The 26814-nt window shown below is 41.1% G+C and overlaps 1 protein-coding gene and 1 long non-coding RNA gene across 3 annotated transcripts; one reads left to right on the forward strand and one right to left on the reverse strand.

The window, feature by feature from the left end:
• The first annotated feature begins 1028 nt into the window (after positions 1–1028).
• LOC141790529 (T-box transcription factor TBX5-like) lies at positions 1029–11936 on the forward strand. 2 transcript variants are annotated; one of them, XM_074670466.1, is made up of 9 exons: positions 1029–1406; positions 2243–2389; positions 2724–2821; positions 3096–3215; positions 4588–4735; positions 5935–6087; positions 7849–7940; positions 8872–9125; positions 11008–11936. In XM_074670466.1, exons 2-9 carry the CDS (start codon positions 2249–2251, stop codon positions 11583–11585), a joined length of 1584 nt encoding a protein of 527 aa, XP_074526567.1. In that variant the 5' UTR covers positions 1029–1406; positions 2243–2248; the 3' UTR covers positions 11586–11936. The 2 variants fall into 2 exon arrangements, with proteins under 2 accessions (XP_074526567.1, XP_074526568.1); XM_074670467.1 differs by having other exon boundaries at positions 2727–2821.
• LOC141790530 (uncharacterized) lies at positions 8971–26377 on the reverse strand. Its single transcript, XR_012598274.1, has 3 exons — positions 25963–26377; positions 13387–13602; positions 8971–9108 (listed from the first exon to the last, which is right to left on the reverse strand). It is a non-coding gene; the product is annotated as an uncharacterized LOC141790530 (long non-coding RNA).
• Positions 26378–26814: the final 437 nt, after the last annotated feature.

A 26814-nucleotide genomic window follows, 5' to 3' on the forward strand; every position in this document is an offset into this window, starting at 1 on the left:
CTGAATGCCTCCGGTCATCAGGATCTTAGTAATCCAGTCAAAGCGATGATGCTGCTGCTGTTGGGGATGATCAAGCTATAGGCAGATCCATAGAGTCTCTTTGTGTGTGTGTGTGTGTGTGTGTGTGTGTGTGTGTGTGTGTGTGTGTGTGTGTGTGTGTGTGTGTGTGTGTGTGTGTGTGTGTGTGTGTGTGTGTGTGTGTGTGTGTGTGTGTGTGTGTGTGTGTGTGCGCGCGCGCTGTGTTAAAAAGAGAGAGAAAGAGGAGAAAGAGAGTATAGTTGTGTGCGCGTGTAGATGTGTGTTACGTAAGCCAAAGCTTATGTTGTTAAGAATTTTAGGAACTGCACAATTCAAATCAGCCCAGATCCTTTGTTTTGTCCTCTGACATAAAATAATACATTTGAAGCACCCAGGAGCTGCAGGGAGAAAAAACAAATAGATCTCATTTGTCCTCCATCAGCCCTCTTCATTTGGACTGGAGAATTTTACTCCGGAATCTAGGCAAAAATAACGAATTACATTCCCTTTTTATTGGGCTAAAGGCTACTTCACGCTGTAGTCAATGGTAAATAACGTTTAAATACTGATTTTTAATAGCCTATTTTTGGTCAAATATTTAACACCTGCATGCGTAACACATCTTAACTTTTCAACTATATCAGCTATATGGTTTGGATAGTTAGTGGGTATAAGCTGTGTTTTTTTTGTATGGCTGAGATGTCAAAATAATTCAGAACGTTGATCAATGGGTATTACAGCAAACGATTTTCATAAATCATCCTCAACTAAGAGGGATGCACAGGGCTATAAGTATATGCTTGTTTATGTTCACGCTTGTGAAAGAGCCTGTGTATGCGTGGTGCGTGCGTGTGTGAGTGTGTGAAAGAGAGACAAAGTGTGTGTATATGTGTGTGATTGGCCAGTGCCTCAGCCGTGGTTTAGGCTGCAGATACGGCCGCTCTGTGCAGACCTATGGGAGAGCAGTGAAGGCATGAGGGGGAGGGCGCAGAGTCCGAGGCGGACTTGACTCCATTTGTAATGAAGGATCTGATGAGCGGGCATCAGATCGGCGTTGCCAACGAGTCCACGAGGCCAATAAGGAGAGGGGCGATACACATGAGACGGAAATTACCCCTGCTTTGAACGGATCGCGTGTCAGGAGACAGCGGAGCGAACGCGACGCGTTGTACGCGCAGTGACAACAGACAGCAGACAACAGAGCGAGAAAGCAATCCGGTGATTTGTATTTCAGAGCTGCACGAGGGACATTGTGGATTTCTTGGGACGCAGAGCAACGATAACTGAGGAGTTGGATTTTTCTTTATTCAGTGGAAATCTAAGCGAGCAAAACAGCGGGAGCAGGATGAGCGTGTTTTGTGCGCGGAGGTCAGAGCAGTGCGTTTGAGGTAAAGGGCCGCAGGGAGACCATCCAAAATATACACACACACGCACAGCACAGGCACAGGCGGCGGTTGGCTCGTCTGATGTCAGAGATCTGCACTTACAAAGGCTGCTTCCATTTTTTAACAGCGTGTGTGGACTGTTGTTGGATGCAACTGCTAAGCGACTGTCAGCTCCAGTTCCCCTTAATGCACATAGAGATCTAAATACAACACGTAATTTTAATTGTAATTCTGAACACTGAATTAACATTGGTTGTAGTTGGTTAGTATTACACATAATGCATGGTGAACAACGGGTTATAGCCTATACCACCTACAAAACAATGTGAAAGTTCATGTTCATGCCTTGAAGTGCTACATGCAGCCTACATTTAGTGCCTTAAACTCATGTGATTGGTTCAACTGTCTATTTCCCTGTAATTTCATCTTTTTGCTTTTGTGTAAAAAGACGAATTCAAGTTCGTTTGGGGTCCCTGTGTATTTAAAATCAGTCATCAAACAGTCAAATTCTCCCAATAAATACAACATGCTCGACAAGCAATTGAAGAAATAGATTCTAACAGTGAAAGTAGAATTTAAAAATTAATCAAGGCCAACACAGTCCCATCTTTGTCATGCAACCTCATAGACGCTGGTTTTTAAATCTTCAAACAAATGTGAATCCTTTGTTAGCAATTCACTGTTACATGAATTGATAGGGTAATGGACATCCACCCTATACTGTCAAATGTGATACATTTGTGTTATATTTATATATATATATATATATCTTCTTCTTTTTTTTTTGTGTGTGTGTGTGTGTGTGTGTGTGTGTGTGTGTGTGTGTGTGTGTGTGTTAGTGGGACATGGCTAACGGAGGAGACCAGTTCGGCCTTGCAGATCGTCCGGACTCGGACTGCATGGATCCCCCAAAAGACGCCAAACAAGAGAAACCGAGCTACACCCTGAACGCACCATCTTCGCCGCAGACAGCCTCCAGCCAGCAGGTACCGACCTGTACCAAAGGATCAACATAAAAGCCAAGATAATGTTCATGAGTAATCGACCATTGTATCTTGATGGAAAAATTTAGACATTTTTTCTTTGAAAAATCAAAAAGCCAACCATGTTGGGCAAAGTTATTGAGAATCCTGACGGATGACTCCTGTTAACAGGCCTAAACCATTGCACTGTCAAAAACAACCCAGCTTTTGTGTAAAAAAAAACATCCTGAGTCTAATCCTGAAATGTCCCATAGGAAACGAAACTCATCTGAGGCTTTTTCTCTGGCTTCAATCTGACTCCATGTTCCCTGTACTGAGCTCTGTTTGTGTTTTGCAGCAGGGGATGGAGGGCATCAAAGTTTTCCTTCACGACAGAGAACTCTGGACCAAGTTTGATGAAGTGGGAACTGAAATGATTATCACTAAGGCTGGGAGGTATGGCTTTATCCGAATGTATTATCATGTCATTTATAAGACCCCGTTTACAACTGCGCTTTCTGGAGAACTGAATGATGAAGACATATTCTGAATTGATAAATCTGAAACAAACCATAGAATTTGTAGCCTATGTCCAGTTCTGGAGGGCGTCTTGTCCCTTTCTGTGTTTCTCTTCAGCTTTGGGTAGGCCTATTCACAATTCGAGCATATTCAAGAAGACATCAAAAAATGTTTTGTTTTGTTTTTTTGTTTTTTTTTTTCTTTTCCATAGGCGGATGTTCCCCAGCTACAAGGTAAAGGTCACCGGACTCAACCCAAAAACCAAGTACATCCTTCTGATGGACATCGTCCCCGCAGATGACCATCGCTACAAGTTCGCAGACAACAAATGGTTCGTACAGGCCAAAAACAACATCCACGCATGTGCAACTCGTTAAACCTAGCTAAGCAGCATCACCAAAAAGTAAAAGTAGCTCAAGCATAATTGATTAAAGGGTTAAGGTAAGATCATTTCCCTGTGAAACGCTTAAAACCTCAGAAAGGAAAGGTAAGCTTTGTGAAAAAAGCACAACCACCACCATTCAGCAATGTTTACATCAGAAATCTCAGCTGCTGACCTCTGTAACATGCTGTGTCAACCACAATGGTGTGGGTTCACAGTCCTCTCACTGCCCCTGCTCTGCGTTAAGACCGGGTCACACCTCCAGACCGGGATGGCCTAGTTCCCTGTGTTTGCCCTTCTGATGGTGCCTGCCCGGCGGTTAAACCGGAGTAAGAAGGGTTCACCGGGCGGACACACCGGATTAGAGTCCCCCATTGAAAACGTGCCGTACCGCGGGGTAAATCTGAACAGAACACTTAAAGCAAGATCCATCAATGGCTTCCATAACCAATCAAACCCTGCTTTTTTTTTGCTTTTTTTTTTTTTTTACAGCTTCGACGTACTTTGTTCATTAAGATATCTGTACAGTGGGCCCATATTTAATTTCGAAATAGTGCCACTTTCCAAGTTTGTAGCGTATGAAAAGACTACTGTTATTATCTTCTATAACTGTTAACCTTTGATTAAAAAAACATTTATAGCTATGTATTTAGCTATTAAATTTCGGGGAAACATTTGAAATGTTAAGCAGTAAACCACCTGTAACATCCTGATGCATTATATATTAATGCACTATAAACGAAAGCATATCGCCTACGGATAGACCGTGTCTTAGGACATTTAATATGTCGACTTTACAATGTCCGTGTCATGTAAGCCTGACGCCTGCAGGCAACAAATGTTTTGTGTGCTCCCTATTTCCCCCTTTCTTCAGAGCCTGCTTCTTTAGCCACTTTTGGTTCAGACAAACAAAAAAGAAAAAAGAAAAAAAAGGGGAAAAAAATAGCCAAAAAATAATTCACAGATTAAATGTAAAACCAGCACAGAAGTCTACTTCTCGGATGTTTGTGTTTATTGTTGAATCAAAGTGTGACATTTTTGCTGTTGTTTTAAAGACAGTTTCAGGTAGTCTGCATTGTTTTATTCCAATTCATCATCTTTTCTAACTAAGGCGAAGAAGCTGAGGTATATTTGGGGTCTGAGTTAATTTGTCTGGCTGAGCTGTGGTTTCAAACCAGTAAGCAAGGTGCATTTTGTGCCTGTCTAATTAAAACACCAGCTAGGCCTCCTGCGCCACGGGGCTCCGGTCAAAGCAGAGCAGACATACCGCTGTGACCCACTGACTGTCACTGTCTTACTTGTTTAAATATTCACTGTATAGGTCAGTGACGGGAAAGGCGGAGCCAGCGATGCCCGGGAGACTCTACGTTCACCCGGACTCTCCTGCCACCGGAGCTCACTGGAGCCGCCAGCTCGTGTCTTTCCAAAAGCTCAAGCTCACGAATAACCACCTAGACCCCTTTGGACACGTAAGTCTGTCATTTCAACATGCTGTTGACACGTATTGTCTACATTTCTACAAGAAGAAAACTCTGAAAGAAAGAAAACTCTAGCTCTATTTTTGAATTCAAAAATATAAATTATCTACTGTGGCAGGCAAATGGTTTACCATGGCAGTTTAAGACTTCATAATTCAAAAAACTCTGTTATTTTAGAAACAAAGGAAGCGATAGTTAATTTTCCAGTGTAAATGGTCATCAAATTGCCATGATGTGCATTTCAAATAATCAACCTGATGTTTAAAAGGAAAAAGAGTGATTACACACACTTGTGCCGCAGGTCCAGGCAGGCAGAGGCAGCACGTGGAGCTCACTCTCGTGAAAGTAATTCTACAGCCATCACAACACAACACAAATCACCACGAGGGCACAAGGACCGCTCATTCCCGCCATTATTTCTCTCTCGTTTTAATATCGACGCACCGTGTTCATCTACTCAGTGTAGTATATTAGAGTTCCTGATACAGACAGGAGCAGGTGGGAACATGTTGTTTTGCGAAAATGTTCGCGTGTGCATATTAACCAACAAACGCGTCATCCTTCATACTTGTTAAATTAGACTTAATGATTCCAGTGACTCTTAGATCAATTAGCTAATGCATGTCAGCGACAGACACGTCACTGCGATTAAACTGAGCCCCCACTGTATAAATAAACGTGCTCGTGAACTTGCGCGTACACTGAGGGCTGTGATCTAATTAAAAGCCACTTCAACAAAAACATTGATGAGAATATCAACAACGGCTGCTTAAGTCTAGTTATTTTAGCTTGACTTTTTAGTCTTTTATGCCACTTCTAACATTTCCCTCACTTGGATAAAAATTCTAAATCCTTCAATCCATGTATATGCACTCTTTTAAAGCTATTAAACTCAACTTCTATGAAAACCAGCTTTCAGAGTCTGCCAGGTTAATGATCAAATTTTAAAGATACAGATACTAGGAATGTCCCATTTATATTCATGTGGCAACTGTTTGGTACTATGCATAATTCTATGGTTCAGTCTGCTGGGGGAAAAAAAAACTGGGGTTAAAAAATCCCAACAAATTATGTTCACTTCACTCTGTGTGGTTTAAATACAACTGGACCAGACCCCCATCATCTGCATGTAGGTTTTCTGGGAACACGATATCCATCAATCTCACCCTCTCAATCTCTCCTCTGTGCAGATAATACTGAACTCCATGCACAAATACCAGCCTCGTCTACACATAGTGAAGGCAGATGAGAACAACGGCTTCGGCTCCAAAAACACAGCTTTCTGCACCCACGTCTTTTCTGAGACCGCCTTCATCGCTGTGACATCTTACCAGAACCACAAGGTATGCTTTACATGAAAAAAAAAAACACAAATAAAAGAGAAATACTGTGAAAGCAGAAGACATTAAAAAAATCATTTTTAATGTTAACATAGAGTAATTAAATAAAACACACTTTAAGTTGATGTTTAAAAGTACTTGGTTACTAGTTTTTAACAAGCAGCATTTATCTATAATCAATAATTATTTGATGATAATGATAAAATAGATTTTAAGTGCAAATCAGAAATGCAACACAACCAAATTTTTGAAGATTTGGAAAACGTATAAAACTCTGATTTTAGTCTCTCCTACTTTGAAGCTTCAGTCTGAGTAAATAGTTTACCACAACACACACACACACACACTGAGAAAACACTTTTTTGTTTGTATTACTGCATTTTGTATCCAAAAAGTCAAGATGTGTCCTTTTTGTTATTTGCCCTTTCTCAGTATTTGTAATCACATCCAAAACCAAATGATCCTTTGTGAGTGTGTTTTAGTGTGTTAGTCGACATGTTTGGGGGAGTGTGTGTGTGTGTGGGTCAGTAATGACCTGTTTCCTTCCCTTGATCTTGGCTAGTGCAGTTTCCTCGTCTTCTCCTGGAAAGACGGATTGCTAAGCTTTAAGCTCTCTGTTAAGCCCTTCAGTTTCCAGACTAAGGCTTCGCTCTGATCACACTCCAATATAACACAAATACTAGAAAAATAAATCATTTATAAAAAGGTAGGCCAGGATTTGTTCTCTTTAGTTCCAAAATGGTTAATTAAAGCAAAAACTCACAAAATTGTCCAATTTCCACATGTCCCTTAAATTTTTTTTTTTTTTAATTTTTAATTTTGTCTTTTTACGAATATATATATATATTTTTTAAAACTTTTTTTTCTTTTTCAAAATAAAAAAGCTGCGTTGGCAGCAGCATATCATTTATTTACAGTGATAGATAGAGCAACAGAAGTTCATACATCATTTATTTTTTTTTCTGATCTGATGAACTGCTGTATTTTTTAATATTTTAGATAATTATGATAATATTGGTTAAAAGCAGTTAAGTTGATACTAATTGATGTAAACATGTATTTAATAGGTGATATAATCTCATTAAGAAGAAATGTTTATGTTTTTATATATATATATTTTTTTTTCAGTTGAAACTCATTAAATTAAATTTATTGATTGTGTAAAAAAAAAGCCAGACATGAATTTCAGTGATTGATTTAATAACAATACAGCTAGTATCAAACTTTTTTCATTTATGTCATTTATTTACTACAATATTAAACGATTGAGCACATAGTTTGGTAGATGTTATGAGGAACTTCAGGTCTACAAAGTTGGTTTTGACCTGAGTATTTTCACTTCCTGGCTCAGTGATGGACATGCAGCTTGGAGGTTTCCCCCATGACATCACTGGGAAAAGTTTGCTAGACTTTACATCAAAGCTTTGAGCTCTGGACCTCTAAAAGCTTTGGCCTGAAATCCTTAAACCTGGCGGCTGTTTGGGTAAACAGTTTATTCTGTGTCAGCTGGCGAGGACGATATTCGCTCCATTTCAAACGTCAGCAGCTGAGGAATGTCGGACGTGTGAAGCTGCAGTGGGTTGGCTTTTAACATCTGCAGAACCTCAGTGAACTGTTGACTTGGTGTTAATGAAAAAAAGGTTAATAATTTGTTTTTTCATGTAATTTTATTGAAATGTGTTTTTTTTTAGACGGGTACATGCACTGTTGTTTTTTGTTGATGTACAAGTCAATTTTTTTCTGTTTTTTTTTTTTTAAATTCAGATCACACAGTTGAAGATTGAGAATAATCCCTTTGCTAAAGGCTTCAGAGGCAGCGACGACAACGAGCTGCACCGCATGGCCAAGCTGCAAGGGTGAGTGCAGCTCTGTGTGTGTGTGTGTGTGTGTGTGTGTGTGTGTGTGTGTGTGTGTGTGTGTGTGTGTGTGTGTGTGTGTGTGTGTGTGTGTGTGTGTGTGTGTGTGTGTGTGTGTGTGTTTGAGCATTCTTAGGAAACTACTCTTTCCTCTAAGGGATGTTATGATAGGGCACATATGGTCTAAGACATTTGGTGTGTGTGTGCCTGTGTGTATGTGTTTTGCCGAGTGGTATAGTGAGATGAAATCCATTGTCACCTGAAGGTTGATCTTTGCCTGAGAGCTGGTCCAGATTGTGTGGCAAAAACACTCCACAGCGAGCACCAGGCCTTGTGCTGCATTGATGGATGGATGATATCACCATATTGCTGCTGGTCTATTATTCTGTCACTGCAGATCAGCTGATGGACAAACATGGTGTCTGTCTGCTTGCTGAACTAATCTTTATTTAAGCGCTGCTCGAGCAGGCAGTTTAGAAAATTTAACGAGCCAATGGGAGCGTGGAAGAGTAGGAGGGAGACCCCGGTGTTATTGTGCTGCAGAGGAGAAGAGAGGAGAGGAGAGTCTATCTGAAGTGACACATGGATGGATGTTTATTTTTAGACCTGTGTATTATCTCAAAGCAGCACTGGCTGTGTGAGTGCACAAGTGTGTGTTGTGTTTCACTATCTCAGTGAGAGTCAGGGAGATGCAGTCTGCTGTCCCCTACATACCACAGAGTTCACAGAGAGGGCAGCGTGTGTGGAGAGAGATCTGAGCTGAAAGGGTTGAGAACGGTTAAGTAGACTTGAAAGAAAAGAAAAAAGAATAAAAGCAGAGGAAATGTGTACAGAGTGAGGAGAGGCAATTGTGCCGCAAACCTGAAGCAATAACAATATCAGATGGAAGTTGTCACCTCTGTTTTAATACTCACCACCATCTTTATTCCAGTAAGGACTACCCTGTGGTCCCTCGCAGTACTGTTCGTCAGAAAGCCTGCTCTTCTGGGAGCCCCTTCAGTGGGGAAAGTCGGGGTCTCCGAGCCTCACCGGAAGCTGTCAGCTCCCCCTACAGCTGTGAGAACGGCTTGACCAGCAGTAGTCCCCAGGAGCTGCTGAATGCCCCGCCAGCACATTACATCCTGCCTCACCCACACCTGCAGCACGGCCAACAGTCGCAGGTCTACCACTGCACCAAGAGGAAAGGTAGAGTCTGGGTCTCATTAATGTCTCAAAACACAAGCGCCAGATTTATTTTCATATGAGTTGAATGCTCTTATGCTTTTTGAAACGGTGGAAATTACTGTGTAATTCTCTCTCTTGAAAGTAATTTAAAAGTGGTTCAGTAAATACTTTGTGATCAGAGTGACGTTTCTGTGCCTGAGTTTTAGTGGGGAACAAATTGACCGAGTTTCTGCAGGTGTCCTGTGATTTTAAAAGTCAAGTTTTCTTTTCATTAATTTTATATATTTTCCCCATTTACCTGAAATCAATATGAGTCTAATGAACTTGCAAAAAGGTCACTAAAAATATTAAAGTTAGTCCCTGCATCTTGGTAATAAAGTTGCTCTGCGGAGATTGTTTTTACAATTATCCAACATAGTTTCTTTGTCATCCCAGATTTTTAGAGGTGACACATCAGGTTAAATATGTAACCAAGGAGTTGCTGGACCTTCAAGGAAAGTCTGTTTGGATGATTTTTCACAGCCTACTCAAATAAATTGAAATTTAGCTGCTTACGAAGAGGGGAATCAACTCTAACACAGATTAACATCAACTTCTTCTGAGACTAGGGATGGTTAACTTTCACATTTGAAACAATGCAGTACCGATGCCCGGTACCTGGCAATCGCTATCGGTACCCAATGGTACAAATTTTCAGTATTTTTTTGTGTTTTTGTGGGAATGAATATTATTTTGTTTAATAGTAAAATCTCATTTTTTTCAATTTAACATATTTATTCTTCAATATATAACCTTGCAATGCTGTGTTTATGTCCAGCATGGAAATTGCCTACTTTTCCACTCCCTTACAGTCACAAGGATGTGCTTAGGTACCTAAACATGGTACCTTTTGATGTTATGTGAATCGGTACCTGGTACTTTTTACAGAATTCGGTCGGTACCTATAAAAGTACCTAATTCGGTACCCATCCCTATCTGAGACTGACATTTAGTTTGTGTTTGTCAATTATTTGTAAGAAGGATTCACCAAGGCAGCTACACAAATTAATGAGTGATTGAATTACTGATTTCCATGTCTGCTCATTTACACACGTATGCATGGGCGTATTCAAAGACAATCTGTAACAATGACCATGCCAGAATTTTTGCATTCTGGTTATGTTTTTCTCACACTTAAGTATCCTCAAGTTAAAATTTTCAAAACAGAAAATAGATTCAAATATTTTTAAATAAAACTGTGAAAAAACTCAGGCTGTGAAACATTTAAAAGATGATGTCTAGGTTACACCTCATCACAGGCACTTAGTATGGTACTTTAAAATCTGAAGTAGCTCTTTGTTTTAATATGAAATGCATGTCATTAAACACAGAACTGCGTCTCCTATGAGAGGCCCAAACAGCTTTTAAATCTGGATTATCCTTACAAGTAGATGATTTTGTACTGATCATAGCTATTCAATTTGTAGTGAATGGTTCTTGGTGTTGTTCACAGTATTGCATCACTCCTCTGTTTTATATCTTTATTTCAGTTTGAAAAAGAAATCTCTCAATTTTTTCAGCACCTTTACATACTTATTTTCTATCACTTGGCAAAAAGGGCAATTTCACAAATCCCATTTTGTTTCAAGGTTTTTGTCTGGATAAAATAATTTCTGTCAGAGATAAATTGATTTTGACCTGAGACTTTTTATTGCAGTCATAGACAGCCTTTGAGATCATGATTCACTAAGATTTAAGCACATTTCAGGACAGTTTTGTAAGAAAGAGGCTGAAACATTCAGGGCACTTTGTTCTTTTGTAATCTACTGTCTAATATGCAGAGTTAGAAATTCTGAGCAGGATTTTTCCAGTTTTTACTTTACTAATTTTACAAAAAACATTTAATTCTTCTGTTTCCCTGCAGCAGACGAGAACTGCTCTTCAGGAAATCGCCATCACCCGTACAAGAAAGCCTTCCCTGGTAGTTCACCAAGTGAGGGTGAGCCCTACTTTCACCCCTCCTCCTACCCTCCCCCTCTCTCCAACACCCCTGCCCTGGGCCTCACTGACTCCCCCTACAGCTCAGACATGGGACAGCGTCAGGCGTGCATGTTTGCCAGCTCAGAGCCCAGACTGGATGATATCAACTGTACATCCTGGTCTTACACCTGCCCACTCCCCTCTGCTATGACCCCTGTGGACCCATACCCGCCTTACACCCCACACCCTCCCTACAGCTCCAGCCCTCAGGGCTCTCGACTCAGTGCTATAGCCCACCAGGGCTCACCTCCACTCGGAGAACACGTGGCCCACGACCCCTATCAGAGCCAGAGCTGCGGACCTCCACCTCAGAGTTCTCAGAGCGTTCACAGCAGACAGCTCAGCCCTCCTCTCAGAGAGTATCCTCGCTACACGCCCAACCTTTCCCCTCCTCTCTACCACACTCTAGAGACGCACACACACATCCGGTGTGGGGTCCCGGAATGGAGTGCAGCCTCCTAACTGAACTAGAGGATACAAAAAAGACTGATCAGTGGACAGATTCCTTGTTTCATATTCAGCCAACCCTCTGAAAAATGCTGTAAAGCATTCTGAGTAAATGTGATTTTAATTGTTAAATAATTGTCAAAGGTGTGTTTTGTGCTGTGTGAAAAGGTTTCATGTGTTGGTCATGTTCTCCCCCTGGGCTGGATGGAGAAGTTGATCATAAAAGACTGGACTTGGACTTGGACCTCTCTGACGCTTCTAATGCAGGACAGTCAAAGTTGTAATATATGAGTTTCAGAACACTAAAGACAGGTGTCATTCAAACGTTTGTACTGTGCATCTCTTCAGGACCGGCCTCCTCTCTTCTCATTGACTCCCACTATTTCCACAGTGAAGCATGTTAATTGTGACCCATTGTCAGACAGGCAGTAACATTTACTGACCAAAATTATCTCAGCTCTCACTGCAGAGCCTGGGGGAGACATTTTTTCAGCTGCGTGCTCGGTGTCAGTGGAGGAGAAAAGGCATGAGTTGTCTGTGTGTGCGTGTTTGTATGTAAAGCCTATGTCAGCTCCACTCAAAGATGCTATGAGTTAATTTCCAATGAGACAGGCAGCGGTGGCTGCAGGCGCTGCACCATAGAGATAAACAGTTTGTTTAGACGATGCTACAGGCTGAAGGACCTGTAAACACTCTTTCCACTGCATTCTGGGTAAACGCACTACTCAGCGTCATGCGGCTGTCACCAATGTCCTCTTAGTCACCCCCAGCCAGCCTATCAGCTTTGCCCGTTCACTGAGAGCCAGCCAATGAGCTGGCGGCTTTCTTTTATCCCTAGCTGACCAGTCATAGCTGGAGTGCAGCATGTTTTATTGTGTGCGTGTGTTGGCCCATTTTTATCTGTTTCTGAATTATTCATGAGTCCAGTGTTGATCCTTGACATGCAAGGATTGCTCAGCAAACAGAGTCACAGGACCCTTAATGTGATAATATTGATGCACCAACTCTTACTAATATTCATTTCAGTCTTTTTTCATATATCAAGGCTTACTGCTGCATGCATACAGTGTTTAGCTGCTCTGGAAAGGACAAGTTAAATGCATTTTCTTGCAGGGAGGAGCAAGTTTTTGTTGATTTTAATGTAATGAAGCAATTTTTACATTTCTGTCCAGGTGCTTTACATGCAGTAATTTTACAGACCACCAGTATTAAGAGGGCAGATCCTTCTCATTCCTTTGTATTTTTATTTGATTTACATTACTGTGTGTCTGTGGGTATGTTTGGGTATTACAATGAGATTTTTTATAGCCATGGTCCTGCTCATAGTATTTATTACTCTAGATTTGTAAAGATTTCTTTGTTGTTAACAGTATTGTTCAGAGATTTTTTGTGTCTCTTTGAATTGTCTCTGGTTTCACCCTCCATCTCCAAGTGGTGATAAATAGTTGTGATAAATGAACCAAATTTTCTGTTCTATGGAAATAAGAGAAAGATTTATATACAAAAAAAAGATAATAAATTTAAAAGAATTTTGGAAAGTCAAGTGTTGCTCTTTTCTGATTAGACCACAAACGCAGCAGTGGCATGCCATTAACATTCCCAGAGGGTTATTTAAAGTGTGTTCACCACCTCAGGAGTGGAAACTCTTCAAAGTGAAGTGCAGTTTATCAGTTTTGGTGCATGTATAAAAGCAAAGAACAAGGAGCCTCCAGCTTTTCCCACATGTTCGTCCAGGAAAGTATCCAAGAAGGAGAGAGTATCGTTTAAAGTGTAACAGTGAATACTTGTGGTATGGGTGCTGGGTTCCTGTGCATACCTTGTCCGCCTCCTCTTATCTCTGACAGGTTGTTTGGCATCGCCAGTCTCTTCCAGCTGGACCCCATCACTGACAACCTGCTGCCCAGAGAGGCGGTGAGGCCTGCCGGGTTGCAGGACAAAAGAAGGGTGGGGGTGCGATGATAGCTGCCTTTCTTCTCTTGTCTTTCATGTTTCTGCCTCTCTCACAGTAAGGTGAACCCCTCACTCCTTGCACCTGCTCAGGGTTTACAGCAAACACAGCACACGACACACAGAGATTTATTCTGAAAGGTTCTTAAATCACCAAACTGTAACCTGTAGTATTTGATTTAACTGCAAAGTAATATTTTAGCTGTCACACCTCCCTCTCCCTCTCCCTTCTTTCTCTCTCTCACATACACCATGAGGTCAGAGGTTAAGCAGGCAGCTCTTCAGAGGGTCTGTTCCTCCTTAACCCTTCGTCTCCAGACAAACTGCGTCCAGGGTGAGGAGGGGGAGAAAAGAGGGGTCCCATGAGAGGGCGCCTAACTCAGAGGACAGATTGCCTCATACTTGCTTTTACAGTAACAGCTCTGTGACCAGCTCTGTATGGATGAAAGTTAAAGCTGGAAGAATAAAGCTCTGGGTTAAGAGAAAAGTGTGTGCATTGGTATGCGTGTGTGGGCGTGTGCATAGGACCTCGATCCATCTCTGCAGGACTTTCTCAGACACAGCGCTTGGGCAGTAGATTGATGAATTTTTGTGATCAAAGAGCCTAAGTGGTGCTTATCGTTATCTCCCTGACTCCCCCAAACACACATACAATGACACACTCACACACATACACAACTAACCTCACTGCCTGCCCTCCACATGGTCTCCTTTATTCAGGCTTGTCCATGTTTACAAGTCCATGATCATTTCTAACATATGTCTTTTTTGTGCTGTGTGCACCCATGGGACACTACATGCCTAAATAAAAAAAAAAATCAACTGACATTTTCAAATGTCACCCATTTGGCCTGCAGAAAAGATTTTTTTAAGTCCAAGCTGGATGGGGTTGCAGAGATGCGCTCATGCATCTGCTGCATTTTATGTTAATGCTTTGCAGAGCAATCTTTCTTGCAAATTAAGCTTTTTAAAAAGCATAGAAGACTTATTTCATTATGCTTTGATCAATTTGAAAATATAAATGTGTATTTGCAGGGAGACGTCTGTGTGATGTCTTGCATTAGTGATGCTGTTCTGTGTGGAATAAGTGCTCTGAGATGGAGTGTAATTGGTAAAGTTGATTATGGTTCATGAGTCTGACAGTGCTCCATCTGTGAGGCAGCAAAGAGGGACTAGACTGTGACTCTAATGTTGGGATGCAAGAAATAAAAAAAAAATCTTTGAAGCTCTGTGCGTCTGTTACTTTATTTTGATGGAATATGAGAAATTTGCATCCAAATCTTTATTTTTCCAGAATGTCCAGAAAATTCTTACCAAAACCTGCTTTCTGGTGAGTGTGTGGTATTTTTAGGGCTTCATTAGACAGAGCAGGATTTAAAAAATGAGAGAACATTGTTCAGAAACTAACACACCAAACCATTTTTCCCCACCATGTGCTCATATAATGAGCTATTTGTATCTGTAATGTATTATCTGTGAACTCTGCATGGCACTAAGAGCACATCATGATTGGAGTACAATGATGTAAAACAATAAATGCTGTGCCATTGCATACGGTGCAACAAAGTAGGCTTTCTGAGGTTTATTTAAATGATACTATCCATCCTTGTTGTTATTTAAAAGCCACAAGAATGGTCTAATGTGATTAAGCACTGTGTAGTAACAAGACCGAGACCCTGGCTAATATCCTCCTAAATGAGAGTTTATGGCTGAAACCGTCCTGAAATCACTGAAGTAGATCTTCATATGAGCATCAGGGCTGTCAAGGATAAGAGGCAATGTAAGAGTGTGTAAGTGTGTGTGGTTGGTGAGTGTTCTTTGGGCTGTGTGTTGGTCTTAAAGACAAAGGGGGAGGTGAAGGGTCAAACCAACAGCAGACAGGCCAGTGTAGGGTCAGAGGGCTCAGACTAACTTGATCAGTGATGGTTGTTTATCTGACGACCCTCCAACTGTCGCCCTGATGGAGCTGCTTTATCCCTCTAAGGCTGGACTCTCACTTTTAGGCCAGTTCAGATATCCTAGTTTAGAAAAAAGCAAGCAGAAAAACTTAAGAAACAAAGCAGACGTAAGAAATGATCATGATGTTTGTTGCTGTCTGCCATGTGGCCAATCAAAAGCAGCGCTTTCTCTTCCTGATTCTATCATTACCATTAAATAGTAAGTAGATTTCTTAAAAAAGAACTCTGTGATGTGAGCAGAAATAATCGTTTTAACTCTTAACTTACCACCAATACCCTGAAGACCGGCAGCAAAACACACATGACAGGGTGAAAGGGATAGAGGCGCTACCGCAGTGGGTGGTGGGGGGGTTGTGGGACGTCATGGAGCCAATGTCCCGTCTGATTACAGCCAGAGGACTGGAGAGGCACGCTAATCCCACACACACACACACACACACACACACACACACACACACACACACACACACACACACACACACACACACACACACACACACTTTCTTTGAGACAAAGACACCCAACCAGCAAGAGAGAAAGACACGCACACGCATACTGACACACATAAACCCTTTCAATCAAGAGATTACACCCCATAGCCCCTGACCTCACTGTGGTCCCCTCGTCCAGACAGGACACACATAATGATATCACTACCAGCAGGACTTCACTTTGCCGCTCTGCTTGTTTGCTCACTGTACTGACTGACTGCAGCTCCTCAGTCTCCTGGTTATGAATAAAGGAACATTGTCAGCTCATTCTTGTGCATGTGGGGCTGGGTTCATGGAAAGGATGTCAACACCAAGCTCTGTTTACAGTAATGCCCCCCGCCCACACCCCCTTTTTCTGAAGCATCTTCAAACCTCAAAAAAAGTTTTGAAAAATCTTCTTTTAAACTTCAGTGCGCTTCATCACACTTGAGACTATATGTTGATTTTTCACTTCTTCAAGTTAACTGATGCATCAGTCACTGAATAGTCAACATTGGTAGAAACTCCTAAGTGACACTACTACCGTTTCCTTGCCCACTTCATACATAATCTTTCCCTCTAAATCTAGAAATCTGACACAAAGTGTGACGCTACAGTTCAACTTCTGATTTCTTAATGAGGAAGTCATGTTTCTTTATTTAGTTTTCTTCTTGTGTTTACGCTTTGGGTTAGGTGTGAAGTAAGGACAGATGATACAGTGTCTACACCATATGAATCAACCGAGCCTTCATTTGAAGCTACTGTCAAGTAGAAATGCAAGAAAAGTCAAGGGTACTGTCAATTTGGATGGGAATGCAGCTACAGTGTGAGATTTTACCCTGCGAAGCGTTGGTAGTGACCATACCATTGAGCCTCCTCACTAACAGCTTATAGGGCACGTGCCTGTCAATCAGCTGAGCTTTGCCTGTGACTGGGCAGACTCCCATTTATATGCCCCGTTTACACGACAACGTTTCATCTGAAAAAGCTAAAACGTAGTGAAAATGCAATTAAAAAACACGGAAACACTGAGAGACTGAAAAATGCTGTAGTAAGCATGCCCCGGCCAGTAGGTGGTGCTATAACTGACTTGTACAGAAGCCGCTTTTGGGAGATCTCCACCGAAGTAGAGTTGAGACGATCATTTGGTGTACTGGTGAATACTAAGAACAGAAGTTGAGCAATAGATGCTCATTTTGTTTAAAGACAGGCAGCGGATTCAATGAAATTAAGCGAAAACGCGGGCTTACTGTCTACACGGCAATGGTTTCGGCAGTGTTTCAAAAAAATTTTATTCTGGAGGCCTTTTTGAAAAGTTTGCGTTTTAGGTCAGCTGAAATCTTTTCCGTGTAAATGTGAGGCCGAAACGCAAAAATACTTTTGCGTTTCACCCTAAAACCATTTGAGTGTCAACGGCCCCTTAATACCTTCTAAACTGCAGCATAACAGTAAAATTCACATCCCAAACAGTGTGTGCTGTTAGGAAGATAAGCTATTCAGTTTGGAGACATTTTTTTATACCAGGCTGCAAACATGTTTATTTCTGATGTGAATGGCTTTTTTTGGCTTGGTGTATCTGTGGTTTCTGGTACTCCCAGAGCCGGCCTCAAGTGGACACTTGACAAACTGCAGACTTTAATGCTTACACACTGCCTCGTATTTTTAGACTAGAGGTCGCCACTTGGTGGTGACCAAAAACAGTGCTAACAAATATGGATGTTGAATGAAAGGATGGTAAATTTCACTTTAAAAGGGGATGTGATGGGGCACAGACATTAAAAACATAACATTTGGCTGGAAAAATCTTCACTATAGTTATGTGTCCTTGCATGACTGCATCTGTGTATTATTATGAGCATAAATACAAAGTATAACAAAGGTAAAGAGATCAAGTCCTGGTCCTAATTGTTTTCCATCATCAGTTTTACAAACAGAAATAAAGGATAAAAAGCGTCTTAAAGTGGAGAAGAGATTTAATGTTTTTATTGTGTGTGTGTTTAGAAATGATTACAGCCTTGCTTTATTTTGGCTTTTAAAAAAAAACCTCCATGCCCCAGCCTCCACAAGCAGGCCTCTCCCTCTGACTGCATTTTGGCTGCCAGAGCTCTCCTGTACACTTGTCCCCACTCGTGTTCAAGCATGTTTGCAAACAGGCCAGACAAGACCACTGCTGTGAGACAAACACTAAACACAAACATCAATAAACAAACAAATCCATTCATCCCACCCGCTCCCTTCAAACACTGCATGCACATGCTGCCCAATTTTAAAGCACTCACTCAGACTGCTGTCAGGTCCCATTGTTTGCCAGGAGCAGCATTTGTTTGGTTCATATCCAGTGCATTTCTGCTATCTTGTCTCATTACTAATAGATGGTGTCAGAGAGTCGCTGGCCTCTCTGTCTGACAAGGCATTAGCATAAACACAGACTTCCTCTCAGTATCTGTTTGCAACCCACTGTTGACCTTTAATTATGGATGTCTAAATGTTTGTTACCTGCCCACTCATGTGTGGGAGTCTCTGCATGCAAAAGTGTGTGTGTGTGTGTGTGTGTGTGTGTGTGTGTGTGTGTGTGTGTGTGTGTGTGTGTGTGTGTGTGTGTGTGTGTGTGTGTGTGTGTGTGTGTGTGTGTGTGTGTGTACAAGCAACAGTTTAAGTTTTAAAACGGTATTCAATTTAGCTTCTTACATTTTTTTTTAACATTTTAGAGATTTAAATAAAGGCTAGACACTGAGAAAAGTGCAGACTGACTCAAAAATAAACCTTAATTTACCAAAAAACAACCTTAGCAAGAAAAACAAAAGGGAGCAGAGACAGAAGGGAGAGTCAAACCATGTTGTAAAAACACTCTTTTGAGTATTGCACCCAAAGAAAATAGAACAACAGAAGGATAGCTAAACAGAATATGCATTAAGAGGGTAAAACAAAGAGTTATGTGGGTTTTAAGGCGACTGAAAAACAGTAGTTACAAAACAACATGAAAAGCTTCACAGAAAATGAGTTAGTCATCTCTGGATCTATAATGTGTCTCTGAACAACCAATTATTTATGTGTTTGAAGCATGTAACAGAGGTCCCATTTAGCCCACTCAGAGTCATAAAAATATTAACTACTTGCATGATCTTTATCATTAAAAAAAGCCAACTAATCATCCTCAAAAAGCTCCAGAGAAGCAGGATACCAAATGGACCATGTTTGGAAGGCTATGTTCTTTAGGGCTGTCTTAAGAAAAAACTGTTAACCTCTTTTTTGTGCCAGTTTATATGAAAAATGGGGCTTGTATTTGTTCAGAGGACTAAGGAATTTAAATATTTGCTTGTAACCAGCAAATGAGATTCATGTAAGGTAATCAAAAGCTCCAAAAAAAGAGTCACACACTTAGTTATGATTCTGATTCAAAACAGCTTGGACAAGGAGAAGAAATCTGCTTTTTTAATGATTACTTCTAATAATTGCCTTTATATATGGTTTCATTTGCTTTTATTTTTTATAAGGTTTTTAATGATTATTTTTATACATTTTTATTTGTTTACCAATTAGTTTGCTTGTGTTTCTTTTCTTACATGCTATGGAGCTTCTTATTTACCTTCTCATTTTATGTTGCCTTCTTATTGTTTTGGTCTAGCAGGTTTTATTTATTCCATCCTATTATTTTTACCTCCAATGTTTCCCAACGGTATCTCTTTCCTCACACAAGGTCTCACCAAGCCATCACTCCTCAGCTTTAGCTTCAGCGTTACTCTCAAATACCTGCTTTGTGTGTGTATATGTGTGTGTATGTGTGTGTATGTGTGTGTGTGTGTCTTTGTGTGGATGTGGGTAAGTGTGGGTGGGAGGGTCTGATTTATTTTCATTTGTTTATTGTTTTTAGCCTCTGTGAGGCACTTTAAACCGTTATCTTTGCTGAAAAGTGCCCTATAAATAAAGTTGAATTTGAATTTGGATTTAAAATCAGTCATGACTCTGTGGTGGAAATTGCTACATGGGCTCAAACACCACTCACAAACACCTCCACATGAATCCATACATCGAGAGGAGCCAGATGAGACGGTTTGGGTATCTAGTGAGGATACCTCCCAGACACCTCCCTTGTGAGGTGTCTTGGGCAACGCCATCTGGGATGAGACCCCAGGGTAGACCTAAAGACACCATAGAGGGATTATATCTCTTGGCTGGCCTGGGTACACTTTGGTATCCCCCCAGCGGAGCTTGTGGAAGTGGCTGGGGACAGGGGCCACTGGCACCACTGATGCTAAATGAAACAGGTTGGGATAACATGATGCCATTTAATAAGAAGATGCCTCACTACATTCTAGCATGGCTCCTTGGTAAGAGTGCTGGTGTCAAAGTGGCCCAATTTGTGATGCAGCAAAAATATCATGTGCACGATAACAAATAAAAAAGACACAGGAGACCTTGTTGGTCAGCTGAACTACTACATCAGTCAAGAATAGGATGACATGTCTGTCAAAGAACTCCACGAAGTGGTCTCCTCAGTTCCCACGTGTTTACATGGTGTTGTCTAGAAAAGAAGTGATGCAACGCAACAGCAGACATGCCCATGTCCCAACTGCTTTGAGAACCGTTGCTTGCGTCAAGTTTAAAATAAATATATTTGTTTCATAGAACAACACTTCAGTTTTAGCATTTCCTTATTTTATCTTTGCACTATTAAATATAGGCCTTTAATTTCTTGCACACTATCAAAGCGTGTTTTCATCAGCATTTTACACCACGTCCACACTCTTACGGAATAGAGGAAGAAATTTAAAGCCTGATTATTGTCAGGTCTTTCAGGCTAAAAGCCACAAAGTGTTGAGTTAATGGTTATTTGACATTACATGTTCATTCTGTGCCACATTGTGACAGAGGGAGGAGGCATTAACACTCCTAATGGAAATGTTGTGTGATGTTATTTTTGCATAACAGTTGCCAGGTGTGGTGCCGACATGAAGGAGGCATAACTAGAAAAATGCATCGAATTTAAGTGTATGTCTTGTACACACTCACACAGACACACACAAAATGAGCAGAGGAAATGGGGAAATGGGAGGCAAAGTAAAAAAAGAGGCAAGACCAAAGGGCAGTGAAGGGGAAAAACAACAACATAGATAGCTGCAGGCAGAGATGCCACTGTATCTATTTTTGATGAATGGGTGGCTTGCTGGCTTACAGTGTGTGAGCTCCTACACGGCCACACACAAAGTACTGTATTAATACTAATGGAAAATGCTATAATAATAAAAGCATGTTGTGTCGGGTGAAAGGCGTGGTGAGAGGCTGAGGAGATGGAGAGGTCACACCTTGTTAACACTGACAGACCTTTTAACAGCTGAGGGGACAAGAAGGAGGAAAAGTTGTTGGCTCAAAGCCTATGACACCCTCAAATCATACTGGTATAACTGTTGTTTCTTCATTAACTGCATATTCCCTTAACTTATCTTTTACTTTTCAATTATACAATTTATTTGGATCCAATTTATTTGGATCCATCTCAGTGGCTGTTTGAGCTACATGTTTCTACTCTGTGTGGAATAAGGAGTAGGCCCAGGACTAGTAAATCAGCAGATTGTTACATATTTGTAGCCAAAAATGACTGCAATGAGTGAAATATTTACAGAAAACAGAAAATTGAAGTATTTTACATGCTCTTCTGAATCACGAATGCTTATCCCACAATAGTAGCTTCACAAAATGTTATCTGAACAAGTCCAGTCATCCTAGTGCAACACCCCTACCCCTTTTTTAAGCAATAAAATATGTTTCATATCCTTCCAGACAAGTTTCCAGCAACTCGTTCAGTCCTTGGACTACTTGTTGGTTCATTAAATGCTCAGAGAAATTAGCCGTACATCTTTTGATCCAAAGTAGCCGTAACAATTTTCACACTGTGGATCTTGTTTTTGACATGTTTACAGCAAAGTGTCATCACGTCTTCCTGTGTCTGTCAGTTCAGTGTGTGCTGACGAACACGGTGTGTAACTATGGTGTGTTTGCGTGTGCTGTCCATCGTCTTTGGGAGCTTCTGCAGCATAAAGGTGTGACATGAAGTGCGATTTTTGTGCTTAGAGTGAAAACACAACACGTCTCTTTGGTAACACCTGTCAATCAAAGATCTCAAACTCATGTTTCATGGGTCACTTCACTGAGCTCTGCACTGGACATGTTTTTTCTGTTGTTTTCTCATATTGGTCCTCTACAAAACTTGTTCAGAGCCTGTGTGACTCTTTACACATTTTTACTGGGACAAGAAGTCTTTGAGCTCCCAGGCAGCGCTGCATTAAAAACAGGCTTAAATCTTAAGGGGAAATCACAGCATGGGCTCATATGAGACAATGCATCTATGAACGCAGTTTATCATGCAGAGAAAACCATATAAAACATGACCTACTGAGGTAAAGTGCCATTCATTAAGATGAAGATGGTGTCATTATGGCTGGTTTGCATGCGCAGTCTTTTGTCTCAGACGCTCTCAACACTACTCATAGTGCCCCCTTCTTTTGCCACAGCACTGCATTTGACGAGGGGTCAAAAAAGCAAAAAGGTTCATGTGCAATGTCTGCTTTCCCTGCTCAAAAAGCCATTGTTATTAATACCATCATGCTAAAGCTTTATCACTCAATAGTACATTCATTATTGATAAACTACTGATGGTTTACTGGGATAAAGGGAGGCTCTTTAACTCAGACAAATCAATTGTATAAAACGTATTGGAGCTACTTTTTGGCCTTGAATTAATAATCACAGATCAAATACAGAGAAGGGATTGGCAACAAATTTTTATTGCTTTATTTGAACCAGAGTTGCTGCACAGAATGAGATCCCATTAGTGATTTCAGCCAACTATTATTTATTTATCAGACCAAATGCCAAGAGAGCTTGTAGAAGGAGGAAGAGTGGCAAGTGAAACAAGTAATAGACATTAAAAAGCTTTTGAACTAATTCATTTTGTGGTAAAATTGGGCATTAAAATACCAAAATAGCTAATGGGGCCTAGTAGGAACTAGGGATGGGCAATGATTTTTAAATATTTGAATAGTCACAAACATAAAAGAAATCAAATAGTTTATGCGACTGTGGCTTTTTTCTGTCTTCAGCAGGTCACTTTTTTTTGCCAGAGGCCTGAGCTGTGTTGAGCTGTGACAATTTCACATAAAAGCAGATTGAGCAGGACAGGAAGTTGTGCATGGAAACCACCTTAAACGCCCGGGACTTACAAAATAAAACAAATTGTGTCCAAGCCAGATCATATTTTACGTGACTACAGCAACAGACAGACATAATGAACAAAGAGCCAGGCCAGGAGGCAACAGGCTGGAGGTCTTCCAACCTAAGGAAGAATGAAGAGAGGCTCAATTATGGAATGGGAAGTGTGGGAACACCTTTGAAAAAATGAATGAAACTGAGGTGAAGTGCAAACTCTGCAAGGTTAGGCCAGCATATCACAAGTCATCAACAACTACACACAGCCATGTGGGAGCAAGGCATACAGCAGAGAGTGCGGCGCTGTCTACAGTGCAACAGTCAATGACAGGCTTCGTCACCCAGAGGGGTAAGTTTGGTGATCGATGTGCAGAGCAAGCAATGGCCCCTCCCTCTTTGTGAGTACTTGAATATAGGTTAGTGGTGGCTTCCAATACTTTTCAAATAGTTCCTAGCAATTATTGAATAGCACTCTTGCTTAAAATGCCCATTCCTAGTTGGAACTCACTACAGGAGTCAGCCTCAGGTGGCTGGTACGGGAGCTGGATTGTTCAGCAACTGACTTCGATTACTGCTTTGGACTGTTTTTAATAAAACTATAGGCTAAATAAAGACACTACTCAGCTATAACATCAAGACCACCTGTAAGTTGTAAAGTGAAGCCTCCATCAGTAAGGCTTAGTTTGTCAAGAAGACAAATGTGTGTGTTCCCCTAAGCCAGATTTCCCATTGCTATGTGGACCAGTCCTGGTGTTCACATGCCCTGGTGCCCATTGTTGGTGCTTCTGATCATGAACAAGGGGCTGTCATGAGGACACTGAATGGCGTGCAGCCATGTAACCCCCTCTCCAATAAACTGCAGGCACTTTTCTATCAGAACCAGCACAAGCTTTTCCAGCAACATGCACTCCAGTAGCTCTTCTGTTAGATCAAGGCACAGAACATTTATCGAGAAAGCACATTTTAGCGAGAAGGAACACACACACACACACACACACACACACACACACACACACACACACACACACACACACACACACACACACACACACACACACACACACACACACACACACACACACACACACGTGCACAACCCAGCAAAGGCCATCAGACCTGTTGACCCTGTTGGCAGTCCACTGGCTTCTCTTCCTCTGACCATGGCAGGTGCTGACTGCTGAAGATCAAGTAAAACACCTTAAGAGGTGCAGTTCCGATATTATCTGACCCAATGAATCACCACAATTTGTCTCTTCTCTTCTAGCACTTCAAATTGTTAAATCTACCTCTTTTGTCCACATCAACCCTGAAGACAACGCCCTCACCTGATGCCCAACATGTTCCACTCACTGTCAAGAGTCATTATAGAGGGGACTCACTGATACTTCATCTAACAGTGGACATAATGGCATGGCCCAATAATGCATATAAATTCAACCTAGCTATACTCTACACACAGGCCACTTCTGAACATCCAGAAAATACTGAGGGAAACTTAAAGAATCTTGGGATATATGCCAGTTTCAAAATGCTTTCTACCTTGTTTGGCATGTAACTTTTCTACTGTAGTTTTGGTGGGTATAATGTAAGATCAGAGCTCACTCAGGAACCAGAGAAAAGGCGTAGGGGTCATGCTAGACAAAAGTTGTACTTGAAGTCCAAAATTACATATTTCAGATCTATAGTCTTGCTTGTTTATTGGATCAGTGCTTGCTTGTGTCGTGATTTTTCCAGAATGCTGAAAACGTGGGGAAGCAAAATGATGGACTACCATAAAATGCATCACACACAGAATAAAAAACATAAAAATCAAAGTCATCATGCCTCTCAGCCTTTTGTGCCAAATATTTTGGGGGACCATTTTGTCATCATAGTTCAATACATCAAAAGAGAATGGCATCAACACAATTATGATGACAATTGCTCCACACATTCAAAGACCAACATATGCATGCAGAGCAGAACTGGGCATTTATTAGAAATTGCCTACATCAGAAACCACCTGATCTTGCATAAAACTCTTCAAACCCAAAATTTGGCATATAAAAAAGTCCAAATGTTGCAAGTAGCCCCATTCTACACACAACAAAGCTACTCTTCACAAAGCAATGTAAATAAACTTACTGGAAAAAGTCAATAAAATTGTTTACAGAAACAATAAACTATATAAACTATTTTTACAAGTAACAATAAAAAATAAAGTCAATATTAAAGGGTTGTCTGTCTATTTCTGTAAAGTTTTAGATGTAACTCTGAGGACACAAATATAAGCCTTAAGTATCAGGGTCATCAGGGTGGCGGGCTAGGCTTTAGTGAAACAGTGAGTTTATCAGGAGCAGTTTTGCTTGGTGCAGAGCGTGTGAAGCCCTGCCAGAATCAATCTGAGCGATCAATGTTAATAACTTTCTACCATGCTTGTGTGTGAACAGGAGGCTGCCCATGGGGCGAGCGGTGTGATGACAGGATGCTACTTACATGACAGGACCACTGCCCTCTTCAATTTTCAGAAGTAAGGAGTATGAAAAGATTTAGACAAAGATAGAGTGCAAACAAGTATGGAATCAGCTAAGACCAGGCCCAGGTGTAACCGTTTAGGGTTGCACAGTCTTCCCTTTAGTTTATACAAAGGTATTTGGTACATTTGGTATATATTCATGTATTGTGAGAAAACAACACAACAGGGGAACCCAGTGTAGGATGGGGAACAGAAAATGGAATCATGCAGCTCGAATATTAACCTTTCTCTCACAACAGCACGGTAGCAATTGCTATGGGAAACTTTTAAAAGCTTTCCATAGGCGCCAGAATATTTACCGATTCCAGGAAACGGGTCACCATCCTGAACATCGGTGTTTTCACGGGCTCCTAGTACGACCACGGCCAGGTTAATTTTACATCCGTTTTTGGTCGGTTTAAAAGAAAAGTAGCCAAATTGCACATCCACTGGGTGTTGCTTCTTCCCAGGGCCAGGTGAGGCCTGTTGCACACAAGGCCGCAATGAAGCCACGCCCCTACCGTATAATCTGTTTTATTGGCTGTTAAGTAGGATGTAAGGCCTCCCCGTGGGTCTTCTTCCCGCCTCACAATCCGTTACTATAATATTGTTGCAAATGTGAAAAAATGAGGACAAAAATCATTTAAAATGTTGAAATGAATAAACTGTGTTGTAAAATTAACTATTTACAATTCACAAGTTTACAAGTCACAACCTTATCAAGAGAATGTACCTGGTCTTCAATGAAGCACTATAGGCACTAAACCTGTTAGCAGGTTTAGTGCCCAGGTAGCTATTGAAGGCGTCTCCAATAAAACGACTTGATTAAGCTTTGGACACGATGCTTCATGTATTACTAGACTTTGTAGTCTATTATTGATCTAGACACGGTTGTGTCCTTTAGGTGCTAAGCATACGTCTTATATGTCGATTAGGCACCTATAAATTGAGTTGCTTAAACCTGAAAAACTGGCTAATTTTATAACTAACAGCGGTTGAGGTCCTCACTCTGATTTAATGCAAGGTAAACAATGGCTGCACTGCCACCCTGCAGTCTGCACTGCCACCCTGTGGTCATTTGAGGAACCAGCGACAGTAAACACACTGAGGGAGTGCATGACTATAAATTATGTTGCTCACTAGCTGGGTCATTAACCCCTAGTTTTTTTTTT

Source organism: Halichoeres trimaculatus, unplaced genomic scaffold, assembly GCF_033239565.1.
Source record: "Halichoeres trimaculatus isolate MK-OKI-2021-1 unplaced genomic scaffold, fHalTri1.1 fHalTri1_scaffold_5, whole genome shotgun sequence".
Lineage (NCBI taxonomy): Eukaryota > Metazoa > Chordata > Actinopteri > Labriformes > Labridae > Halichoeres > Halichoeres trimaculatus.

Bases quoted from the DNA above. Each gene is read 5' to 3' on its own strand.
- LOC141790529 (XM_074670466.1), top strand. From the start codon at position 2,249: ATGGCTAACGGAGGAGACCAGTTCGGCCTTGCAGATCGTCCGGACTCG. The intron at 2,390-2,723 runs GTACCGACCTGT...TGTGTTTTGCAG, and splicing joins AGACAGCCTCCAGCCAGCAG to CAGGGGATGGAGGGCATCAA. The intron at 2,822-3,095 runs GTATGGCTTTAT...TCTTTTCCATAG, and splicing joins ATTATCACTAAGGCTGGGAG to GCGGATGTTCCCCAGCTACA.